Raw genomic sequence first — 26,797 nt, forward strand, 5'->3', positions numbered from 1 at the left:
TATTATAATTATTTTCTACCAGTCACGACGGAAATTGGATACACGAAGACTGAAAGTGCTTCTCTCGGATGCTGCGTGATGGTTCGTTCTATCTCTCGCTCTCCTCTCGTATCTCTCTAGGCATATGCATCCACACAGGGAAACACACAGCAGGCAGCAGGCAGCAGGCCCTCAATGTAGGACAAACAAGCCGAATGCCCGTTACGCAAGACTCATCTCATTACTTTAGGTACTAAGCCAAGTGTCGGCGTGAAAACAAAGTAGAGTAAACAAACACTGGAACATAACAGCACACGCGATATAGACCTTCTGAGAAAGTGAACACGGATCCACTAGCCGTTGAAGTGCATCTAGCTTTCAAACAGCTTTTTTTTCATATAAAAAGTATATATAAATCTATACATATGATCATAGAGCTCCTTTGTTGACGTCTCTCTCAAACAGCTGTTAGCGAGAGAGGATCTTTCTTACGGCCCGATAATGTATGTATGGAAATGTATGTCGTGTGCAAGGTCAAAGTGTGCAAGAGGTTTTGCAGGACATGATAAGGACAGTATGAATGAACATATTGGTGTGAATGGGGTTATCGCATGTGAGAAGAACATTTTATAGAAAGAACGAACGAGCGAGCGAGCCAGAAAAGAGGGGCTCTCAAATTGTAAAACAAATCGATTGGTTTTCATCGCAGCATACACTTTCTTACACAAATACATTCATACATAGACACCGACACGTACGATACACGAACCGCGTTAGCATATTATACATAGGAAACCAGCCGGCGAGCGGCGGAGGAAGAGGAGAAAACCCAATATTTACGATTCCAAAACCTTCCCGCTCCAAAACCATCCTCTAACTCTCTAGCGATATGAAAGATACGATACGGTAAACGAGAAACAGGACAAGGCGATAATATTTAAGATAAAGCTAAAGAAACGAGGGGGGAAAGGGGGAAAGGAACTATAAATAAGCAAACAATGAAAAAGGCATCATAAACAAGGATTAACAACATTTAGAGTTAATGAAACTGGCCGCGAAAGTTGAACAATTTTTACACGTAGCACGGCGTGGAGGTGCGTGTGTGTGTGTCTGAGAGAGAGAGAGAGAAAGAGAGAGTGTGTGTTCCGTATTGGATCTAGTTGCTGCAGATAAGGAAGCAGAGAAGGCAAAACGGGGCTGAGGATGAAAAGGGAGAAAGTTTGAGAGGAAAAGGAACGATGAAATCATTAGATGTTTATAGAGCTCACAAAACCGAACCGATTACAAACAACAACAAAACCAATAATCATACAAAACAAAACAAAACACAAAACCAGAAAACAATAGCGAGTAGATTCTAAATGCAAAACAATAGTTGAAAACGCCACGCGAAATACAAAAGAGAAAGAGAGGCTTACGAAAGTGGTTGGAAGTAGTGTGCAGCGAACAAAAAAAAACAAACAAGACAAACAAAATGGCTAAGGAGTACAGTGAATCAAACCGAAATGAGAAAAGGGAGAAAAAACAGACGCAAAAACATGGAAGAAGCATACAAAACAAACAAAAAAGCCACACAAGCATTACCTGCCGCTCATGGCGCACCGTAAATGCACACAGACAAGAACTTTATACTGCATAGAGTTTTCTAAGTTAAGGAATAAAAGGAAAAATAAAAGCAAAAAAAAACCTATAAAGCCGATTATGTGTATTCTGGTCAGAGGAGCGATGGCAAGGCAGCTGAGTAATCCGATATGATCGACTGATGGAAATTCATCAATTCACAACTCTTTCTAATATTGTTTTTTTTTCTAATTTTCAGTATTTAGATACAAAATCCTTTGTTAAGTAGTATTTTTATAATATTTTCAAATAACTGGCTTACTCCTTTGAGCTAGTTCTATTCTACAGCAGATATTTTATGTGTTTTCCCAATATTTGTTCGACGAGAGTAAATGTTTTGAATCCAATTTGATAGAAAACCCCGCAGAGAATATCACTGAAATGGCTATAACATCACCATCTCGAGCTCCAGCTCTGTTTAATCCGACCGCTAATCCGATGGATTTCGAGGGCCAACAATATTTCGTTACACACACACACCCGCACTCTAAAACCAATCCCGAGAAAAAAAAAGGATTAGAGTATTGCTGCAAATGCAGTGGTCCACTCTCGATCTGCCGGAGCGGCCAGTTAACGCATTCATCGATGCACTGACCCTTCGCTTTCGGTTGCCAACCGATGTATGCCGACAGATTACAGAACCGAGCGACGGACGTTGTTCCATTCGCCCGCCTCTACCGTCTGTCCGGTTGCGGGGGTTGCTGAGGGTTTTAATGGGTTTAACAATTGTTTTCACGTTTCAAATGGTCCACCAACCAAGCGGAGTGGGCGAACTTTGTTTAAACGATTGCGTTCGAAAAGAGTGCGCCACGCCACGGGAGCGGGCAATTGAAATGTTTTTTTCCTTCAATTTTCATCGCTTGTTTTTTACCTCCTCCCAAAACCATTTTTCAAACATTGTGCACCGCCACCGGGCAGTTGCCTCTTTGTGAGGCGCGAGTGTTAGTTTTATGTTGAGGGAAAGTTTTCCTTTTTTTTTCCCCCACCACGAGCCACGGCGGTTCCAAATGGGTGCAATGACCACGAGCGCTCCCTCGTGCCATGGTGCGACGTGACATTCGGCAGTGCACACGAGAGTGGAAATGTTGTTCTCGACCAAACGAGGCAACCAAATGTGTGAACATGTACCGAGAAACATGTTCAATCTTCTCGTAACCTCGAAACGAAGCTGCCTCGCGAATAGAACATTATATGTGAAGCGCTTGCTTTGGCATCAAAGCAAACAACGATCGAGCGCCAGGAAGCCCCACGGCCAACGGATTGTTCGAGAACGGTGTGTAATCTCACCAAACGCAAAAGAACAACAACAACCCATTTGGCCACCCAACCCTGCTAGTTGCCAGTATTTGCATCCAAGCTACACCTGGTGGGGATCGTGTGGTGATGATTCTTGTTTTTCATTAGATTCTACCCCCATTGGGAGGATGTCTGCAACATTCTGACGCATGCCAGGACATACATCCACCGGTGTTTGCGCGAATGTTGCTCGCGACGGAAGTGGCCATCAATAAAAAGGAACGTAATGGATTTACGGAAAAACAATCAAATTGCCACTGACTCACGGACCTGAGCATCGGCGGTTAAGCTTCCAACCAACCAACCATCCGACGGATCGGGAGCAAAAAATATTACGCGACTGCAGTAGTAGCAGCATAGAGCAGCATAGGTGGGGGGGAACTATGTGTATGTTCAGGTGCGATAAGCGATCCCGGGCGGCCACCGGATGAACCTGTGTGAACCCCTCTTTGGGTCATAAAAATGGTGTTCTTGTGGAGGATGAGAGGATGGAACGGTTTAACAACTTGGCGCATAAATTGTACCCCTTTTAAAACTCATGCTAACGCGCACGGGCATGTTAGTGGCTTATACGACGGTGGCCATAAGCTAGATTGACGAAGTGGTACTTGGGTGAAACTTATTAAACTGTAATGGTTTAGCTACTTACCTGCTTCATCGGATGCATTAGCAGGGCAGACGTGGGAAGAAAATGCAGAAGCACGATTCTTCGTATTCCAGCGCCAGGGACATTCAATGTCGATACCGTCACTCCACCCTCAATTCGAACTAAACCATTTCATCAATTTGTGGATTTAAATTGTTTTCGGAACACACTTCGGGATTCGATCGTCGTCTATCACTCTCATGCAGCTAATTGAAATGTTCTATTTTGCGAAAAATCACACGAAACACTCTGGAACACTCTAATGACGGTTGTACGGTCGTGATAGTTAAACGATTACTGTCTCTTGGAATTACTCTCTCTCTCTCTCCAAATGATCTCCAATGTGCACTGCGATTAGAAATAGGCAAGACACTCGTTCGGTGCCAAAGCAAACTTCGATTACGCACATTCCCAGCATGGTTGCTGTGCAACAATTTCCATCAAAGTTACCTACAGCTGACATCGAGTCCGAGACTCAGTGACGGCCACTAGGACGACGTTTACGGGTTGCTGCGTTCTTGGAAACACTTGATGGATAATTTCGTTAACCACCGACACGTGCCCGATTGCGTGGTGTCCAAAGTCGAAGACCCCCCCCCCTCCCCCCCCTCCTTCTTACATCCCACGCTCCACAAAAACAAGGGCGAAGATGGTGACGGTAGAGCAAACAAATCTGCATGCGCTCGCTGTCGAAGCTCGACAGCTGCCCCTGCTCTACGTGATTTCTGGCCAGCAGCAGCCGCAGCAGCCACAGCAGCAGCAACAGCATCCTCCACATCGACACACCACATCGGCACGCCCGAAAAGCAGCATAGCAGCGTGGCTGAGGGCCACGCTTTGACACCCATTGCAAGTCGGTTTGGAATTTCCTTTTCGGGGCTAGTAACAGCGCCTGGGGAGCGCCTGACCTGGTCCGCAGGGTGACGACGACGACGACGACGACGACTACGACTCCCTTATTTGGTCTTCAACGGCACACCGGACGACGGATGATGTCGTTGAACGCGTTGAGCGACCACATGCTCTTCATGTTCGCTTTCCCTCTAGGCAACCGGTCACCCGTCCGGTGCCGTGCGGTGTCTTCGCTTCATCTTCTTGCACTCCCGATGACCCGATTACACACCTTTCGAGGGCCAAAGCCAGGCGGGGACCTCTCCAGCTACATCGCACGACGAATAGACATATGGTGACGATGTCCTTGTCGGTCGCCCGAAACCATAGCCCGTTCCCCTAGATCGTTGTAATGCTTTTACGGACCCCCGGGATTCAGGTCAACATCTGGCTACGTCCGAAGAATCTGTTTACTTTGGTCTCTGCACCATCCCGGCCCTGCTTGTGAGCGTGTGTGTGTGTGTCTGTGCTGCAGAGTCGGTGAACTGTTCTTGAGTAAGCATTGGCACTTTGGCAATAACTAGCTCCATCGAGGGATAGGGGAATGCTTTAAAAGGAATTTGTAATTAGGGAAGCGAGGGAAAGGTCGTTACTTTACGGTCCGGGTCCGCGGGGCGTAGTAGCCAAGGTTGCAGCTTGGCTTTAGTAGCTACGTTTAGGAGCAGTTCATAGAACGCTTTTCAACGTTAAGTGGCAATCATTGCAAGCGGACGAGTATCACCAGTCACTCCGAATGATAGTACCGCCCTACACTGGTGTGTAGTAGCAGAATGCAGCAGTAGTGCCAATTTGAGCCCGCTGAATGGGCGTAGTGGTACTGCTTGATGATCTTGATGACCATCTGTTCGTTATTGCCTATCAAGTATGTCGCTCACATACACATACCGGCAGCACAGTTGGAGCACTTTCGTTGTTCCGATAGGGACAATGCACTATGTTGTATTCCGTTGTCTTTGCGATGAAAGAATTCGAAGCAGTTGCAGACGAATCAAGATGACGCCGTAGAACACGATACACACACATTCAATTTCTATGCATTCAGATGCATTCTTCAATTTCTAGGATATGGTGTGCCTTTTATTCTGTACCTTAATTAATTTTTGTGTTGTTCTCTTGTCTTGTTAGTGGTACTTGTTACTGTTAACACTTGAACAATGAGTCTCCAGCTTTAGTACAAGAATTCAGCATTTTCCCGCCACTTGCTTAGAACAAATGTAAAACAACGAACACGACGTTGTAAATCCTGTTAAGAACGATAAACCGGAATTCTATTCTGATCATGATGATGATGTTGCGCCATTCTTTTGTAGAAGTGCATGGGCTGTGAGCATAGCCCACGCTGCGCTACGCATAAAGTAGCGCATCATATTCTGCTTTCAGGGTGGTCAGCGAACCGTGGTACCGAGTGCAACACCGGAAAACTGTCCCGTGCTTTTTCTGTGTGTTTTTTTCTTGTTGTCCTTCTTTCTGGCCTTTCACGCCAAACAAATAGAGAACCCCCGAGGTATAAAGCTTTCCGGCTATGGCATTCCCGGCCGGCCCGGCTGGTGTCCCATTGGCGGATTAATGGGATGCGAAACTTGATCCTAATTATGTCGGACAAATAATTAAAACTTTTGTTCGCCAGTCCCGCTAGGTGATGGATTTCCCTTTTGTGCGGGTGTCTGTGTGTGTGTGTGTGTGTGGGCGCGCACTGGACGGTCTGTGGAATGTGCACATAAGCTGTGTGACCAATCCTTTCGGATCGCCATTTTTTTTTCTGATTATTTTTTTCTCCTATTTTTTTCTCCCCGTTATCTGTATCCTCTGCTTAACGCATCCATAAATCAAGCGGCGGACGCCAGCGACGCGCTCTCAACGCGTCTCTACGATAAATCAGGGAAAGGTTCCATCCGAAAAGTCTGCTTCTCATCAAAAGTTGGCACCGAAGTAGTAGTAGTAGTAGCAGCAGCCGAAGCAGCAGCAGCAGCAGTCGGAGTGCGTCTCGCGATTCATAAATTCCGACGGAGGAGTTTTTGGGGGCAAACAAAGCGACCGCCTCCTTCCACAGTCGGCGACGCACCACTGGACGCACTGAAGCATAAAATCCTCCCAACAGGCGACAAAGGAAAAATAAAATCAGAGAAACGATGGCGACAAAGAAAAATGGCCAGAAAAGTTATAATAATAGTAAATGCTAATATGCGCCAATGATGGTCACGACGACGACGTGGTGGTAATGATCCTGGCCCTCGCACGCCCCGCCCTCCCGGGTAAGTGCCATTGTTTCACTCGATCGTGCTCGCGGGAGCAATAGCCAGCGATGCGATGGCCGCCCTCTTCGCTTCGGCACCGAACTTCCCATTTCTTGGAGACCCGATTTTCAATTAAGACTTTGGCATTATCACGTATCCGCCATCGTTTGAAGAGGATTATACGAACGAACGAATGGTCCTGCACTTGCTGCCCTCCCTTCCCACCGGCTCTGCGCCTTCGAATACGAACTTTACAACGCAAACGAATTGCGCCGACCGCCGGGCGTACGATTTTATGTTCCTTCAGTGCGCCGGCTGGTCCTTAGTGGTTCTGCGGGTCAGCGGTAACAGAGAGAGAGAGAGAGGGTGACGGAGCGGACGGGCGGATGGGTGACAGAAATAAAGAAGATTAGTACTGGGACTACGGTTAATTCTCCAGCTGTCGTTACTGTGTTTCTTTGTCCTCTCGATCCGGCTGTTACCATTTTGGTTGGACGTCCGGTGACGCTGTCGGTCTGGTCGGTGATCTGGGCTGGGCAAACATTATTATCCGGACGGCAGCAGGCGACACGCTCGAGCGAACCTCCCCCGTCCCCTCAAAAAACGGAAGCCATTGAACCGTTAGTACCGCAAAAGTATCGATGAACGGTCGCGTCTCGAGCTTGCTCGAGATGTTTATTTGTTTTAAAAGGACAAATTCCGTGTGTTTCCGGCTGGGTAGGCAGTAGGCAGTGGGTAGAAGAAGCAACGCAGAAGAATGCGCATTCTCCGGAAGAATGGTCGGCAACATATTGGATAATAAATCCGTTTGCAAAACACCATTAGTCACTGGCCGTTGCTGCTTCTGGCTGGGGCAGCCAGCTGGCGTTCCCGTGAAGGTGCCGACGTCACGTGTGAGTCCATCCTAGGAGACCTGGAGGTCCTGGAGGACCACCATTGCCGTTCGAAGACCGACCGGTCCGGTGACTGTGATGAGCTGGTAATTTCCTTCAGTAAATTATTCAACCTCCCTCTTCACACACACACGCGCGCGCGTTCACACACACACACACACCCAGTGGAGTGTCCGGGGCCAAATAGGTTATGCCATCGGGAGGCGCCAACAGTCCAGGAGTGAGAAAATTAAGCGCCATTATTAATGCAGAGCGAAAGGACGAACGAACGAACGAACGGGAAAGTGATGCTGCGGCAAACGGTGGCCACGGAAACCTGCATCAGCACCGGACTCGGCCAGGAGTCCGGCCGGGAGTCCTTGGCCAAGTACAGAACACACACACACACACACACACACACACTGACCGCGGCCAGGCGATCGTTGGCTAATGAATTTATCGCAACACAGCCCACCACCATCACCGCCATATTAACACGCAAGCACGCACACACACACACACACGCGCGCACACACAGGCTAGCTGGCTTCGGGCCAGTGTTTGTCTAGTGGCCTTGGCGCCTGCCGAAAAATAAGGACGAAAATCGGTCAGTAGTTGGTGGCGTACCTGCTGTGGCTAGTGGTCTCGGTGTGCGCGCGCGTGTGTGTGTGTGTGTGTGTGTATGTGGCTCGTAATGTATGGCTGATAATTAACACTTTGCTGGCGTTGCTTAAGTTCACACTCCAGCACACCAGCCACCAGCACCTCTCCACCAGGTGCGGTTCTGACCTACAGCAATAGCTGAGGACTTGAGCGAACATTATGCGCCAGCTTCCTTGCCTTGTACCGCTGATAGCTCAATTTGTGTGAAGTTACAAATGGCGTGTGTGCTGAGCTCCGTGTGTCTTGCTGTTGATTGGCGAGTTTGGTGGAAAGAGGTTTATACATTATATCGCCGATGGGCCAGGCCCGACCAGGTAATTGCTGAAGTCATTTATGTTTACGCAACAGGAACTTAAGACAATGGAGGCGTACGAGCTGACGAGGGTTCATGGTTTTGACAGATTGAGTGAGCGGCAACAGCAGAGGAACTTCTTTATAACGAAATCCAAGTTGGTTATGACAGTCCGTATTCAGTACATTCGTAGTGACCCATGAGTTCAAATAATAATCAGATTTTAGGAATAATAGACAACTTGAACCTCAAGAATGTTCGCTTACTTTTGATTTGCTATTTATATAAAAATACTTCAACTCAAAGTCAAACTTCAAACTATGCTAACGATGTTAACTATTAAATAGTAATGCATATTGCATATTATTGAATGTGGTAACTACCGAATACAAATCACGTTTTAACCAAAGTGAAGTTTTTTTCTGGCATCTGGATATACGAACAAAACACTATCTAAAATCTGCAAACGACTATCTGTGAAAAAGTTTTCACAGAATTGGCCTCTTAGCTCATGGAAAACTCATGTTGTGCTTCCACCAATGGCGACTGCTATTGTCCAATATGTAGCAATACTGATGACAGATATACGAACAAAATCATTTGAAGTTACCAATGGCAGCGATAAATCTCATTTTGCTTTCGTAAAACGACAGTTCAGACCAATGTTTTGTCGAAAACAACATGCATCACGCGCTGTAGAGGTAATGCCGACGTGAACAGAGGCCAATTCCTTCTCCGGTAAATGTTTTGCCAGATGCCCAATTGGATCATATATTGATAAAAAAAAAACTCAGACACGATACTCTAGTAAATAAATGTCCCACGACAATCCTCTCGAGGTCTTCCATTGTGCTTTCCAAACGCACAGTAAGGAAGAGAAGGAATCCCGGAATCGCATTGGAACCGTTTGAAAATGCCCCTGACACACACACGCACACACTCTGCCACTGACTGGTAGAAGCAAAAGTGAAAGTCATCAACCGCCGTGAAACGAACGAAACTATGCGACTACCGAACGTGTACGAACGTGTACGAAGCCCGTCGCTTTTACGAAATTTATGTTTCGTCTCGGGCCAGCAACAAACCAGGCCCCCCCCCCCCCCCCCGTTTGGTTGGTCCTACGGTACGCCGAGGAGCAATACCTCAAACCTTCAGAGCCACCGTCCTTTTTGGAGCGATTTATGCTTCGCTCGCGCTGACTCTTGCTGTCTTGTGTGTGTGTGTGTGTGAGTGTGTGTGTGATGACGTCGGCGGGAGCTATCCACCTCCATAACCATCCATCAAACACAGCGACACGACACATCTCTTCATGATTGTCCCCGTTGTGCCATCGTCGTCGCCATCGTCGAGACGAGATCCAAATGTCCGATCGTCTTGCAATGGCCGCTCCATTCCGAACGATACGCTTACTGGCAGTTAACGGTTCCCTTCCTTACCATCTCCTCACTTCTGGGCAGAAAATATGTCGTCCAGCCAACTGGTCACCAGCAGCAGTAGCGGCAGCAGCTGGTTCGCTCTATCTGATACCATCTGTCTCTGGCCTCCGTCTCGGCGGGGCTATTACTTTAAGGCAGCATGCTCTGCAGCGGAAGGCAGAAAATGGGGTTTGTAGGTGCGGGGTGAGGAAATTTATTTTCCTCCCAAAAAACTATTCCAATTCGGCTCTTTCGTGTGTGTGTGAGTGTGTGTCTCGACGATTGGCCACCACCGTCAGTACGGTGTCAGTAATGAGAATCGAGCGCCGTCGTCGTCGTCGTCGTTGGATGCAGCAGCAGCAGCACCGTGCCGTGGTCTGTGGTCAGCGTTACGGCGAGTTTTCTTTATTATTTCCTCACCAAAAACCCATTCGGTTCCGGATAGGGGCAATTTGTTCGGTCCGAGGTGCCAGCGATTGGGTCCGAACGCTCCGGGGTCGACCACAAAACCGCAACAAACGGTGCGCCCAAAGTTGGATGCCCCCTCTCTCCCCAATCCCCTTTATCGGTAAACCTTTTTACCCTCTTTCGCCATAAATAGTCAAGAGTTGCTTGTTCGTACGCCGTCTTTTCGGTACGGTTCGGTGCCGGTCTTCCTTGCTTGCTTGCTTGCTGCTGCTGCTTGCAGGGCACCAGGAACCGGTCAGAATCGACAGCAAGGACGTGCCGGTGAAGCTAAAGCGCCGAATTGATTTCAACCCTCCGACAGCTCGACCGTTGGTGTTCATCTGACAGTTGGTTGGATGAGGTGCAGGAGTGGCCGCACTGCTACTCCTAAGATAACACTCTGCTACCCCCCTGCTACGCTAAGGTTCTTTGTTCCGGTCCACCAACGGAAGCTGACGGTTGTTGGACCCTTGGAAACGTGTCCCTCTCGCGTTCCGTTCAGTGCACTGTGTTGCATTCCCTCTTCCCCGGGGAACCAACCTTTTGGAGGTCCCTTAAACGAAACGCGACCCTTTTTATCCGGATTCCGGGGTTCGCCTCTTAAAAAATGGCGATACGGACGTGCCCGGGACGTGCCTAAATCATACGAAAGCAACGTTCGGCCACAAATCGTTTTATCGTGGATCAACGACGCGACGCAAACGCAGCGCACGGAAAGCGCCACCATAAACAGGGCGAACTCAAACAGAAAGCCCATAACTCCCTTCCCACCAGAGGGACACCCCCGGGGGGAGGCAAGTTGTTGATTCGTTCGAGTCGCCGAGACGCCGAAAAAACATTCCTTCCGCTGATAATCGTAACGTAGCGGTTCGCGATAATCGTAAAGTGCGAAGACGCATGAGATCGGTTGCGTGCGCCATTTTGTGAGAAAGAGAGAGAGAGAGCGCGCGCGACGCAAGTAATTCGGCTGCGATGGGGAGCGAATGGCGTCACGTCCGGTGGCCATTACTGTGGTGGTCAGAAAGAGCTTTCTCGTTGATTGAAACCAACCTAAAGCTTTATTTTTCTTTGGAAGTCTGCTGCTCAGTTTCTTCTTGAGAAGCCTACTACTACTTGACAGATCATCGGTGACAGTTTGTGATGGATCAATACGATCAATTGAGGTTATGAATGTTCGCTTCTATCTCTTCTCTCAAGAATAAGGATTAGTAAAAATTTCCCATCAACAATTTTGTTGCTCGCATCAAAAACGGTCAAGAATCGAGAACAACTGTTTGTAGTCAACCCTTCAGCTCATCACCACACGCACAATGTCAGCCACAACAACAATTGGCCAGACTATTAAAGACACTCCTGGCCGGCAACACGTTACCCGCCAGTCGCCTGACACACGCACGCACGCACGCACACCACCATTGTGAGCTTGCCACAATGCTGAGCTTGCCACCGGCTGCAGTGGTCTGTATCATAAATTCATTAGCATACATCGCGCCCACCGGTAGCTGACAGGCGCGATGCTGATAGCGTTGCAAACCCCTTCACCCCTTTCCTCTACCCCCTCCCCCTTCAGCGCCCCACTTTAATGAGGAATGATTTTCACTCTGCATAAATAATGATGCTAATTGATTTTCCCTCAAGCGTAACAGCTCCGCGCACTGGTCAGCCGTCCTGGAATGTGTGTGTGTGTGTGCGAGAAGTGCGAGTCCAAGGAGCGCTCGTTCGTTCGTTTCGCCCCAACGCCAAAAGCCATCTTCAAGAGAGTGCAACGGTTTGCAAGTTTATGGTTATGATGGCCGAGCGCTCCCGGCTGGTGAAGGGGTTGTCAGAAGCTACGATTCCGATTGCCGAGAACACCGAACCTAGGGAAAGAGAGAGAGAAAGAGATCATTAACGCGAGGGACGAGCGAGCTATCGCCAACGATGCCAAGGACATTTGAATTCGGTCATTCGTATCGTATCGTCTCGTGCGATCCTTTGTGGTGCATCATTAGACGAGCTATTTATACTAATTAGCCCCCTCGGGAGGGAGGCGAGGTAGACTTGACAGTATCATTAAGTAATATGCTTTAGTTTATGAGGTAATTGATTCGCCGAGCGGACGAGGTGGAGATAAACTTTTATTAATAAATTCGCGACGTACCAAAGAGCCCAATGACTTCAATCTGGCGAAGAATGAACAACGTTCAATTTGGTTGAAAATGATGTTGAATGCAATTTAAAGCGCCAACAACTCCAAGTTGTGCTCCAGCTGGTGATGGCAGCATCCATTGGTTTCCATTGACAACTCGTTCTACGGAAGCAGAAAACGCGAGACAATAGCTGCCGTTCGGTTGAGTTGCAAGTGCCGCGAAGTTCTCTGCATTGTCTATACCGGCGCAACTACTTTGAATCGTCACGAACGGTGCGAAAAATGAAATGAAAGCTGCAGCTTCAGTAGTAGCAGCAGCACCAGGAGCAGCACCAGGAAACAGCTGAAAAGTAATGAATAATGCTTTCCTTCACCGGATGCAATCGGGCGCCGTGTTCATCCGTTCCATCGACCGACCGACCAACCGACCGACCGGACCGTTGGAGCAATTGTGTTAATGTTCGCGTTCAATCGCTTTTCAATTTCCCTCCCGAGCTTTCCCGGCCTGCAGGCGTGGCTCCTCAACGGAAGCTCCACCGATTAGCTTCCCGGCCGTTCCGCTTCAACTTCTTACATCCGTTGGGATCCGCGATCACGGGGCCAAGGAGTGGAAAAGAAATTTCCTGCCAACCCGAACCAGATGCAGGATTATGATGCTCGAAAGTGGGGCGCATCGAAGTGCAATCCGGCTCCGGTAGCACGTCCCGGGGAGCACTCGGCCCAAAGGTAGTAGACACACACCTTGCCCATACCCTCTAAAAGCCGTAATCTAATAAAAGCTCCTATTGGGTTCTTTTATCCGCAACGCGCAGCTGCACTGTGCAGCGCTGGGCGGACGGGTGTTCGGTGGTTTTGCGGCATCGCACATAAATTATCATAAAAGGAAGTGGCAGCAATTTGCTTATCGTCCTTGCACCATACCACCACGAAAAGGGCATCGGTTCGGAACGTTTTGTTTGTTGAATCATTTGACCACCTTCGCACACCGTTCCATGGGGTGTGTGTTTGTGTGTTCCGGATTGCCGGAAGAAAGAATAAAGAAAGAATGTAATCGTGTCCGAACGCCCGTTTCGGGGGAGTGGGAGTGAAATGGAATGTGAAATCAGGCACCCCTTCTTGTTCCAATCACACCGCACCGAAATCCATCGCCATTTGCCGAGATCTCGAAGACGAAAGAAGAGTAGCATCAGCAGCAAAAGGAGCAGCATCGCAGGAGATGATTTATTCATATTCATTGAAAAGGAAAATTGGTTTTAAGCGAGGGATCAAATTGCGATTCGGAGGAGGCTTTCCCCATCCCCCGTTCCCTCCCCGGGTCTCTCACTTGGATCAAGAGGCCATCAGCGTGCTGCTCGTAAAGTGAACCATCGAAAAAGAAGGCAAAATGCGGTTCGTTTTTTATTTTTGGTGAGAAAAAGAGAGAGAGAGAGCGAGACCGTGGAAAGCATTCCCCAAAAAACGGCAACTGGTCGAGAGAGCAAATCAAAGCGGCTGAGCTCGGCATCCCAATCCTCGAAAAGCCATTCCAACCGATGGCAATGAATGCAATTCATTAATCACACTAGTAGCGGGATGAATATTCAACTAAAGGAAGCGGGCCTTTGATAAGCTAGTGGCGTGCTGTCCCGTAGTAGTAGTAGTAGTATGAAGTGCAATAGTCATCATCGGAAATCATCGAAAAGTGATCATTAACTGGCCTTAAAGTGGTACGACGGACACGGCCTTCCTGTTGGTCGTTAGTAATTAACGAACGTTCAGCAACAATTATTGCCAATTGTCTTTTGACACGAGAGGAGTTTTTCCCGGTTTTTTTTTTCATTTTCACCTGAAGGTACATGAAGGCTTCCGGGAACTCGGCGAATGCGGTCCACTCAATGGTAGACTGCTGCTGTTGAATGGGCTGGAAATTGATTTGATTGATTGGTTGCTCAATTGATTGAACAGGAGCTTAATCTAATAAATTGTGGCCAATCACACGAGTGAAGCTCATTTTGTTCATTCCTTCTTCATTGACTGCATTTGGTGGTGCGATTGAATATCAATTTAATGGGTAAGCTTAAGACCAATGCCACTCGCACAAGGTACCAGGCGTCTCCATTGCTTCAACGAAAACGAATCGAATCACCATCAACGACACCATTTGCATCTGCAAAAGTCACACACTCCTTCACTCGCTTGCTTGCTCACTCGCTCGGAGTGTCACATAAATCAGGACCAATAAATCTCCGGCAGAAGGCAAGGAAAACTTCCGGGAAGGCCACGCAAAGGACACACGCAACCCGGTCCCGAGGCACGAAACGACCCAAACCGAAAGCCAAAGCCAAAACCAAAGCAGCGGTGCACACGCATCACCGCGCTTTCGATGCTAATTGATTATCATCAGCTCAAGCCGGGAGCGACGGAACGGACACCAAGAACACACACACAACCGGCACCGGGTTCCGGAGATCCCCCCCCGGGGCACCATCGTTCCGCATCCGATCCGGGGATTAAAATGTTGGCCCTGATTGTTTCGTTTTAATTACATTGATTGATTGCAAAACTTGTCCTGGTCCCTAGAGACGTGAGACGGGGTGGGAGGAGCAAAGAGACGCATCATCGTGGAAGCAGCCTCGGATTACGTGTCGTCGTTGTCGTCGTCGTCGTCGTTGTGGTCCGTTTGGTACGCAGACGATGGCACTGAAGCCTTTGCTTGATTGCATTTTTCTCACTGCTAGCGGGACTCCGGGAGCAGCGTGGCGGATGCTGCGTGCTATGTAGCCAACGTAGCAACATCTCCCGGCCTGGTCCCGGCCTCTGGATGGTGCCGGTGATCTGATCAGCCGGACTAATTAATTGCCGCCATGGACGCCGCCATGGGAAACACACGCACGACGTGGACGTTGTAACCATCGGCAAATGACATCGAACACTGACCTCAACACTGGTTCGCTCTGCCTGGCCATCGCCATGAATGGAAGCATCATTATGCAGATTCCGCTATGACAGACGGGAGCTCTGCTACTGCTCATTAATCTTTGACCAGCGAGGGCCAGCTATTTGCTGGGCCGCTGACAGCTCTAGGTGAAAGAGTATCCGAAAGTCCGACGCCTTCACATTCGTTGCGCACTTATCGCCCAACCGCACAGCATACATTTATCATACATTCCGCAGCTTTAAAAATGGAATCCGATGAACTTCGAAGGACACTCGAAAAAGCTCTCGCTCTCCAAAATGTAAATCATTTCCAATCATCCCGCTGTTACATTGCAATTAGATGCACACCACCAGGCACGTCATACGCTGAACACTAAGCATAATGGTGCACCATAATGGCCACCGCGGGTTTCGTAATCACTCGTTCGTTCCAGGTACCGAACACACACACACACACTCGCAATAATCGTGTGGGCGTAACGAGGACACGGGGCACCCCCCCCGGTGAATGTTTGCGATTGATTTCGAATGTGCATTTCGGATGGACCAACTCGAGCAGCGCGAGTCAATACGTCGTCGAAACGAGAACGATTGGCCATTAATTATTGCTGGCAGCTGCGGGATGGGGTGAGCACCAACCAACCAACCTCGGGAACGTTTGCACAGACACCCCATCACCCCACTGTTCCTGCTGCTGTTGCTGCTGCTCCGGCTGCTGCTGTTGACGATGAAATTGATAATTTTGAATGGCATTAATGATTTCGTTTGACATGCAGTTTGCCACCAGCATTGACCAACTAACTGCCGCTCAAAACCGGCAAATAGCAGCTGTTTGTCTTTGGAGTAGAATGGCATGACGAGGTGTATTGATCATCGCCCCGCGTCCCCAACACACCATCAACACACCGTATGAAAATTAGATTGGCAACTCCATTTCGTGCGACCAGTAAGCGAGATAGAGCGAGAGAGGTTTTCGGATGGATTTGGTGGAAGGTTTAGCGCTGTCAGAACCGCAGCTTGGCCCGCACAATTCCAGCTAACGATCGGCGGCGACGCAAAAGGTTTGAGGTTGAGGGGTGCTTCGGTCGCTTGCTATTCCCAACGCATCGCACTCGCAGACGCAGACGCAGACGCAGCACATGCTGGTCTGGTCACAAGAATTTGCGCAACTTTTTGGTGTGCAAACGACGTTCGTCGAGGAGAAAACAAAAAAACAAACGCAAGAACGAAAATAAAAGAAGCAGAAGAAAAGGAAGAAAAAAACAATTACAACGCCAGATGACATAATCCCCATCTGCTGTGTGCACACACACACGCACACACGAACACCTGTGCGTGCGAGAAAAAGGGAGGTAAATCCGAAAGCGAACCAACGCAATCGCCGGGTCGACTCCCAGAACCGCACATGCCAGCACACCTTTTGCAACATTCCGAAATTCCTCTGGTAAATGGTGGCGCGAATCGCATCAATATTCATCGCAGCGTTCGGTTCCGCTGTGTGTACGGACGAGACTTCGTGCGTGTGTGTGTGCGCGCGCCCGAGGAGTGATAAGATTTTGCTGCGATCGAGGCGTGAACGCCACGCCACGCCACGCCACGCCACGGTACGGTACGGGACCACAGAATTCAATTATGATTTATTTTCTGGCTCGAATTCGATTAAAACATGTTTGCTTCACTGTTGCGCGGTGCTCCTGATGCTGATGCACGATACAGCTACACTTGGAAGGACATACATTTCATGTTCGTCGGTGTGTGTGTTCTGTTTTCATTTTAATCTTTTCCATCCGAAACCTTGTCATCCATATTCGATACATGCCTTCGGTAACCTTGAGTCCCGGCACACCATTTCATCCGCTTTTGTTTTGCTTTCTCTCTCCTTCTCTCTTTCCAGTAGACGGCTGTCAAATTCGTTTCGATCCGGCCGCGACCCGCGATAAAACGTAAGGCCCGTCTCGGTCACGTGGAATGGTGAAACCGCACAGTAATCGCAGTAATCGGTATTCCTACCGCTCTCGATGGTCTGTTGTCGCCGGCAACGGCAACGAACGGAATCCCGAACCCGAACGGCCCCCGGCAGCATCGCTGATCGTTGAACGCGGTTCTGGGCGCGATTGTTGGCGCAAAATGAAAAATGTCCTCGCTGAGGAAATCGGCCTCGTTTCGCTCGAGAATCCCGGTACGGCGTGCCCGGCCACCGCATAGACGCTGCGCCAGCCCGCAACCCACCAGCTCGACCGTCAACAGTTACGGCGGTTCCGAGTCATCGATAGCGACCGGTGGCGGTGGTGGTGGTGGTGGTGGTGGCGGCGGCGGCGGAAGGAACGCTGGTTTCACAAACGGTAGACCATTCCGGAGTGGTAGCAGTGGTCAGCAGCACCAGGCAACTGGCAGTGGTGGTGGTGGACGACACTGGTACGACCGTGGCCACTGTTACTCTTCCTCCAGCTACTCGAGCAGCGATGAGAGCTACGACTCCGAGGTGGCCCCATTCCAGGTAACGTAGTCCCGCTTCCTCTTCTCCTTTTTTCTTTTCTTCTCGTCTTCCTTCAGCGTCGAGCGTCGTTTCTTTCGAGCTTTTTCGGGATTGACGGGGGCGTCGAAGAGGACGTTGGCGATTGATTGGCGTTCCGATGGCGCCGGCATCCTGGCCGCTACTACTGCAGCGACATGGCCGTCGAAAATTGAAATTGACTTGCCCGTCCACCGAAACATCCGCATTGCAGCACCGATTTACCGATTCCCCGCGATCGAAGCCATCGCGAATCGAAGTGACATGCTTTTGTGGTCGGTTGGCAATGGCCGGCCAACCATGGGTCCCGGACCCGGACCATGGACCCGGCTCGATGAAAAATGGAAATTAATTATGAATCTCTGATTACTCTGAGGGATGGCAATAGATTGTTTGTGGCGTTTTGTTGGCCACAGTATGGCCGGACGGATGCTGCCTTAGCTTCATTATTAATCGATTCAATTCACGCCATGGCGTCCAGGTGTGTGTGTGTGTGCCGGGGTCTAGCTGGTGCGAAAAGCTGCCCCGTGGCCACATGTGCACAACATAAGGCCTTCCTGGAGCACGCGCTGGTCGAGCATGAAATGTTAATATTCGATTCGGTCAGTGCGTGATTGCGTTTTGATTTATTTATTGCAAAAGAGGGATTGGCCTCGATCGGGCATTTAACTTACGTACCAGCGCCAAGAATTCTTCTCGGAGCAAAAAGGAGTGGAAGGAAACAGCACAATTCCCGGTGCGCTAAATGTTGCCGCGAATGCGTTTCGATTGCCAGAAGGAAAACAATAAATACATTTTGTTGTTTGCCAAACCAATCACTGTGCGTGTGCGAGTGTGTGTGTGTGTGCCGATGTCATTAAAAAATATGTTTCCATAAATATTAAAAGCATCGAGCTGCTCCCGGATTTATGTTCTGTGTCGCTTTTGTTCGCTCTCCTCACTGCAGCAACTCCTGAATCAATCATCGGTCGCGGGCGGTGGTCATCGTTTGCTCGGTGACCAGCAACTACAACAACCGCTCCAGCAGCATCTGGTGCTACAGCCAGAACATCAGTCACTGCAAGAGGACTACTGCAACCATCAGCAACAGCTCCAGCAACAGCTGCAGCAGCAGCAGCAGCAGCAACAGTACCACCATCATCATCATCATCATCCATTCGACGTCAGCGGCGCGTGCCTCAGCAGCACCTCGACCGATGCCATGAGTCTCGACGGTCTGCTCGATTGCGTGAGCACCGGTACCTTCTCCTGTCCTCCCTCACCGAAAGGGAAATCCTACTTGGGTAAGTGACTCCTCCGTTTTTTTTTTGGGGGTGCGGGAAAACGCATCCGAGCCGCCGAACGCAAATTTGTTGTTCGGATAGTTTTGGCGCGTGAACGTGCGTTGCTCGTACGCTCGTCGAAATCGTTAAAATGGGGCAACGATGCGGACGATAAATGGCACCGGTCCCGATGAACTCTCCGTGCTCGCGTTTGGTCGTCAGGGTGGCCACACTTGGTTGCTGCAGCCGCCAATTACACATTTCGCCGCTGAGCGACGCTGTCATTAGTAGCGTGTCCAGTTTTCATAATTGCTTTTCGATGCATGAAACGAACAACATGACGGTTGTGATGGAACAGTCGATTTTGTGCTGAGTGTTTTTGATGTTTGCCAAGTGGCAAACATCGGCCTCGACGCATGTGTGTGTGTGTGTGTGTTCAATTCGTGGAACACAAAATAATGTAAATTTAATCAAATGAAACCCGTTCGCCGTTTGGACAAGCTGGACGAAATATTTAAATACATCAACCAGTGTACCGAAAAGCAAATTCTAAATTTACTTCAAATCACATGGTTGATGATACACTGCAGAGCATGCACTTACAGTGTCGGACATAAGTTAAGCAACTGAGTCAAGGTGTATGAAAAAGTGTTCAAAATTTTAGTTTTCAGCCAAACTGTACAATTTCCGACTCAGTTACTGAAAAGGGTACCTATTTACGATATTTTAGGACGATTTCAGTTATTAATTTTTCTTTAAATAGCGCCTTAACACGATAGTTTCAAAAAAGCATTGATTGTTGATGCGACATAAGTTAAGCAACTGAAAGATATCAATTCGTATTTGCTTATTGTTTCACTATTTCATTGCGAATCCGTTATTTTTAATTACAGCTACACTTCTTTTGAGCATAAATTCAATCAATTTGTTGATCGTTTCCTTCGGAATTTCACTCCAAACCTTGGAAAGAGCCTCGAATAATTCAGTAGAGTTTCGGTATGAAACATTCGTTCTGGCTCGGCGATTTATAATTTTTCACAAATTTTCGATTGGGTTTCAATTAGGTGAGTTAGATGGTCACGTTTGAACTACAATTTTGTGATCTTGGATCAATTTTTTTCAAATTTTGCAAGTATATTGCGGGTCATTGTCCTGATGATATTTGCAATTCGATGGCATTTCAACTTGGGCATGAGGAAGCATCACACTTTCCATGATATCTCTGTACACTATTCCGTTGATAATCCCTCGAATTCAATGAAAATGTCCCATACCTTGCCCAGAGAAGCATCCCCAGACCACTACACATCTTCACCATGTTTAAGAGTTTTCTTGCAATATTGAGGATTTAATCTAGTACCAAGTGGACGTCTAGCTCGCTTCATATCATCCGAATTAAACAGATTGAATATGGATTCATCACTAAACAACACTATTTTTCAATATTGAGACATTCCAGCTCAAATAACTCATCGCAAAATGAAGTTGTACCTTCGTTGTTCATGTACGGCTTTTTTGTTGGTTTGCAACTGAACATCCCACCGTCTCCCAATCGGCGCTGGATGGTCTGGGAGCTGATATCCAAGCTTAATTTTCTTTTTATTTCCATTCCTGATGCAAAAGCATCTTTGGTTGAATATTATTTAATAATGCGGTTCATTTTGGGTGAAGTTTTTCAAAGATGAACAGGACGCAAAGCCGTTTCAACAGTTCCTTTTGCTTTGTATGGGTTATTAAATGAGAAACTACTGATTTATCTATGCCAAAAGCTTCACTAATGTATTTCTGATAATTTCCCTGAATCGCTAAGTTCATATTTTTTTTTGTTTTCAATCGATATTACGCGACACTGTTACATTTTGAATGCAACCGAGTGTGGCGGGTGTTCAAAGGGAAAAAGAATACTAAAACTTCATAAACCTTGACAGATTTAGCAAGCTTACACACCAATAGACTACTACTATGCAGAAATTCCGCATGTGATGATCAATATTTTATTATTTTTGCTCCAAAATAGCCAGTTGCTTAACTTATGTCGCATGAAAAAATAATGCGTTTTTGAAACAATTGTGTTAATGCGCTATTTTAAGAAAAATTAATAACTGAAATCGTCCTAAAATATCGTAAATAGGTACCCTTTTCAGTAACTGAGTCGGAAATCGTACAGTTTGGCTGAAAACTAAAATTTTGAACACTTTTTCATACACCTTGACTCAGTTGCTTAACTTATGTCCGACACTGTATACTTCTTCTATTATTCAGAAGTGTTAATGTGTTTCATGCTGCAAGTCACGTTCGATGTAGTAATTAACATTCCACTTCTAGTTCATTCATCGCCCTTCTTTTGATTTTAGCTTCTAAAGACGATTCATTTAAATGCAAAACCAACAAACGACAGTGATGCTACTAGCGACATTATTCGCGACGTTTTTCGACGAGATTTATTGTGATTAAGATGTGTCTTTTTCTAATAACAGTACAAAGTTGCTATCTCGATCCTTTATTTCTTCTCAAATGGCCACGGATTTGCAAATCGATGTCACCATTTTGAAATAGCAGAAAGCATGTTTCAATTACTTAATAATCCGCGTTAAAGCGATGTTTAAGAGAAAAAAATGAACCTGAAATTCGGTTTTTTTATAATGTCGCAACATTGCAGGAGCAAACTGGCCACATTCACAGTGAATAGCCCTGACAGTCCTGCTCACCATAACGGGGCAGCGAGAAGACATTGAAGTAGCCTTTGACTTGGGTTGTCTTCGCATTTCAAATGGACAGTAGATCACTTTGGTCGCGTTTGGTTTGTTTTCCTCTTCATTTTGCAACACTTTTCCCCCCAAGTCAACGAGAATGCACACAGCCGAGGTGTTCCACTGTTCGACAAAGAGTGCAAAAGATATTTAAGCGAAAGATTCATGGGAATTCAAACAGTTTTTGACGTAACTTAGAACTGCGAGCTAACGAACCAAAGGGCGTAATATGATGAAATTGGTATTGGTACATCGTGAAGGGTCGTACTTGACGCTATTGGACTCCCGGTCACAAGTTTACGACTCACTGCGATGTACCCTAGGAGAAAGGAATCATTTTGTGAAAACGTCAAGTATGCTGCGCGAATCGCTTGGCAACTGCAGCGCATACACAGGAGTTGCAGAGAGTTGAAGAGCACTTGTAGTGTAACCGAGTCTCTACACGGGAGCGCAAGTCGCGAGAGATCTATCACTTAATTGTCAATTCTATCATTTAACTGTCAAATCCATACAAATCGAAGGCGAGAGATCTCTCGCTCGTGTAGAAGCTGAAAACTTTGAAAGAATTGAGCAACCAGTGCAAGAAAATAACTGCTCATAAAAAAAATCAAGCAAGCTGTTGTTTCAAGTGAGCGCGGTAGCTAGGCCAACAAGACGATGACGTTTGGATGAGAGTTTTGAAAGTTTTGAAAGGATAGCTCAGTTTGAGCAAATCTCTCAAAACTTTCGCGAAAGAATCTGCGCTCCCGTCTAGAGAGGCGGTAACCTGGTTCTCTCTGTATTGATCTGTCTCACTTGTCTTCTCTCTCTTTCATCTCAACACATTCCCCAGACCCGGACGACAGAAGGCAACTGTCGGGCATCGATGTGTCCAGCTACGAGTCGCTGGAGAAGTTCAGTTACGCGCTCGAAACACTCAAAATATCGGACGCTTACGGTGGACAGCAACAACGCAGCACCGGGCCTGTCACCGACGGCGTTGTTGTTGACGATGGAAGAGAAGAAGTACCACCACCACTACCACCCTCGGTGGTCATCCCGATACTGGCCGCGGATCCCCTGAAACCCGGTGGTCAGCATGCTCCGACGTTGGGCGATCAGCAAACGGAAGAGGATGGTGATCGGGAGAAGCAACGGAAGCTGAGCGATTGGTATTACATCAAAACGGCCCCCACGAAGAAACCGTCGAGCCCGTTCGAGCGCCGTCGTGCTACGCAAACACGCCAAGGTCCGGCATTGCGACCGGTTCCGGTTGTAGCACCACGAACGACAACGACGACGACGGCGACGACGGCGGCGATGAACAGTCGTAACGGTTCGTTGGACCGTCGGACCGGGCGTGCTCTACTGGGCGAGAGCTATGAGCACCTCGACCAAGGCCAACCGGCACTGGTTGGTCATAAATTTTCATCTCCTATCCCGCGGCCACGACGGTTTGCCCTGGACTCGTCGACCGGAGGTGGAACGCCAGCACATCACTGGGAGCTACTGGATCCGAGGAATCGGCATCAGCACCAGCAGCAGGCCCCGCACTCCGTCACCAAGTCAGCCTCATCGTCGAGCGTTAATCTGGGTAGTCGTGCCGGGATGGCCGGGATGCTGCGTTCCGGGCATACCGGCCGGATGCACTCGAACAGTGACCTACAGCAGGTTGGCACTCGGCGTGCCATCGCCCTACCCTCGGCACCACTCGCCCTAGACGACGAACTTCTCGGTGAGCAACCGGCGACGACGATGGCGACGACGATGGCGGGATCCTTGGGGCCAACGGAACGCTTCTCACCCTACTGTCGCCGTCGCCGGCCACCACCGCCACCCCTCGTACCTCAGTGGTTCCCACCGCCACCACCTCCTCCGTACCACTACCCTCATCATCAGCATCAGCATCAGCAGCGGACGCTACTGCCACTGACAACCGACGCAGAATCGCGGAATATTTATGAGAACTATCCGGCGTTGGTCGCCACGACGGCCACCGTTACCACCACCACCAACGAAGGAAGCACGCTGCCAGTGCCACGTTCCCGATCCATCAACAACGCAACACCCGGAAATGGTTCGAACGCAACGCACCGTCCGGAACGCATCGAGGAGCACGACGAGGTGTTCGCGTACAAGCGCGTGCCGGATACGGTGCGGCCACTGCCACGACCACCGATCGGTTCGGACAGTGACGACGACGATGGCGGAATCGATCCGGTGACGGGACAACCGAGGCCGGTCGAGAAGAAAAGCTCGCTTACCCGGGTAAGTAACCAAGGGGCAAGAGCGGGAGTGGTGCGGGAGTGGTGATGGATGTTCCTTCGCTGGTGATGACAGTTGGCGGATTGAAATCGAAATTTCGCATCGCAGTCACCCCTGTCGCCCGTCGCCATCGTCACCGACAATGGTTTCTGGCTGCCGGAAGTGAAGGGATAGAAAGGAGAGGCGAGAACCGTGGACGACGTGGACGGATGGCATTGAAATGAGCTACCGCGGCTGGCGAGGAAATTGTGCTGGCTCCAAGAGTACTCCATTCGGGCTCGATTCGGTCCGTGATTTGTATTTCTCACTCGATGGCGCGGTTATTGGGGCTTTGGTTTCTTTGCGTCGGAAATGTCCGGGAATGGTCGATGGATTTTCCTAATATTTGGCAAAAAAAAAAACTTGAGTGTTTGTCAGGAAGGTTATGACGATATGCTTTGTTGATTAGCAATGTCAATTTGAGAAGCAACACAATCTATGATCAAAGCATAGAGCTCTGCGATCAATTTAACACAAGGAATCCGCAATGTACCCTTCTCTTTGGTTTATTCACTAGTATATTCCCTTTTTTATGAGGTATTGAAAGCTTTATTCTTATGAACCTTTTCTTTAAATACTTAATTCTAAATTAACTTTTTTTTTGTCACGAGGATAATTCCTAGCATGCATTAAAGTCGACTCTCAGATGTAAATGAATTAACTAATGCCTATAACAATACATTAAATATCGATGCTAAGTGTTCTGAGGAGGATTGCGATCCATCAACTCTTCAAATGAATTCAGAACACATCAGACACTACACCCTTCCAGAACTTGTTGGGCGACTTATACAGGGATCAACCACAGAACACAATCAACATATATTCGAACGAAAGCATAACCTGTACGCCATACACTTTGTATTCCCTTCTGTATTGCCAAAAAAAAACAACATTTCCCAGCACAGCGAAGTGAACTGACAGGAATGGTGGAACTTCAACACGAACTCTTCGATGAATGGTTATTGTTTTCCGCTCTGTTGCTCAAGAATAATGTGTGTTTCGATTCTGCTAACGGTGGCCGCAATTATGGTATTCATATGTAGTTTTCCACGAGCGTTTGTTCTGCATCCAATTTTCGGTGAATATTTTCCAATCAAACCGAACCACAGCCGGCGGCGGGAAAATGCTTGCATTCCACGAAACGGTAAACCCCCCGGTAAGCCGAAGCTTTCTTTTTCGCAAACATTGAAACACGAGCGAGGCGAGTGCTTGTGATGGTGAGCAATGGCCAGGATTCAAATGATGAAACTCGGCGCTTCCTGATGAGTCGTTTGCAATCAATCCTGCTGACATTGTGATCCCAGTTCACATCAGGAAGGGGATGTTTTTATATCCGAGATTGTTAAAAATAATATCCGCAACCGAGTGCGCTGACCTTTCACGTTTCACGGAGAAGGCAGAATGCTCACGGAGTTCAACAGATGCGAATGGCATGACAACATGGCGTCATTACGATCGAAAATCAATCATTACGCCTTTTTGCTCCGACCACATCGAGCGCACACACACACACACACACACACATACTCATAACAAATCCAAAATGAAGATATCATAGCTGGAGTGCCATGAGTGGGACAGAAGCCCAGGAGAAAGAGGGAACGGAGATGCGAAAGCCCAAAAATCAACAAGTCCCAGTCATTGGACTGAGTGAGAACCGTCCAGTGAGGCGGACACACACAGCGAGTCGCAAACAGTCGGAAGCCAAACAGTCTCCATTTCAGCTTATTGCTATCGATCTATCCACCTCCCCCCCACCTGCCGATGCCAGCCACCGCCAGAAAGGTCCGACCGACCGTGACGTGACCCACTTCACATGCAGGACAGGACGATGACTGTTGGAATGAGCCGGCAGCAAGATTAAAGTGTGATCGGGACGACGAACCATAGTCCTCAGCCGGTCGGCAGCTCATCAGCAAGGTCCCAGGAGCCAACCCGGGGTTCGAACCACAAACCCCTTTTCGTGTTTCCGGAGATAAGTTTCTGTGACATCGACATCGGCCAGCGCCGCCTTCATTTGGCAGAATACTGTTCTTTACGAGCAGGTCAAAGGTTGTGGCATATTTTATTAGTTCTTCCACGGAAGAAGGAAGCATACGGCCACTCCACTCCACTCCACTTCCACTTCCACTTCATAAGTCCAAGACGACTTCAAGGGTATACCCAAGTCAAGGGAACGCTGCTGGTCTCGGTTTGCAATGTCAAATTGAAATCCTTCGCCGTCGCAGTGGTAAATTAAAGGAATGAAGGCGCAAAGCGCAGACCTTCGGAACCGACCGAGACCGACCGAGTTCAATTTTCGATGTTCCGGAGGGGCGGGTGCATCGCAATCTCGGAGGTCTTGGAATTCGTGAAACGAAGACCGCAATATCGCCCGGGAGAGGATGTCGGAACCATATCGATGCTGGATGGACGCTTTTGACTTTCGAACCTCAAATACAGATGCGATGTGGTTGCATCCTTACAGAAAGGACCAATCCAGGGAGTTGGATAGAGCACAAAAAAATCGTGAGAAAAAGCATCACTCGACGTCTAGAATCCGGTAACCAGTCGTCCAGACAACCAATACGAATCATTCCGTACTAGTG

At 48.3% G+C, this 26,797-nt stretch overlaps 2 protein-coding genes across 9 annotated transcripts in view; both read left to right on the forward strand.

Annotated features, from left to right (window-relative positions):
- LOC125951145 (ubiquitin carboxyl-terminal hydrolase 36-like) overlaps positions 1-1,691 on the forward strand; it is a 48,460-nt gene extending 46,769 nt beyond the window's left edge. For all 8 annotated transcript variants that reach the window (XM_049679768.1, XM_049679760.1, XM_049679761.1 and 5 more), the window contains one exon: positions 1-1,691. This exon is cut by the window's left edge and continues 4,267 nt beyond it. The gene's annotated coding sequence lies outside the window, so the exon portion shown is untranslated.
- Positions 1,692-19,112: 17,421 nt separating this feature from the next.
- Positions 19,113-26,797, forward strand: part of LOC125951316 (uncharacterized) — a 57,754-nt gene continuing 50,069 nt past the window's right edge. The window contains exons 1-3 of the mRNA XM_049680065.1: positions 19,113-19,194; positions 22,756-22,860; positions 22,927-24,170. Coding sequence (XP_049536022.1) covers positions 19,113-19,194; positions 22,756-22,860; positions 22,927-24,170 — 1,431 coding nt within the window. The remainder of the gene's footprint in view (positions 19,195-22,755; positions 22,861-22,926; positions 24,171-26,797) is intronic.

Source organism: Anopheles darlingi, chromosome 2 (genome assembly GCF_943734745.1).
Source record: "Anopheles darlingi chromosome 2, idAnoDarlMG_H_01, whole genome shotgun sequence".
Classification (NCBI taxonomy): Eukaryota; Metazoa; Arthropoda; class Insecta; order Diptera; family Culicidae; genus Anopheles; species Anopheles darlingi.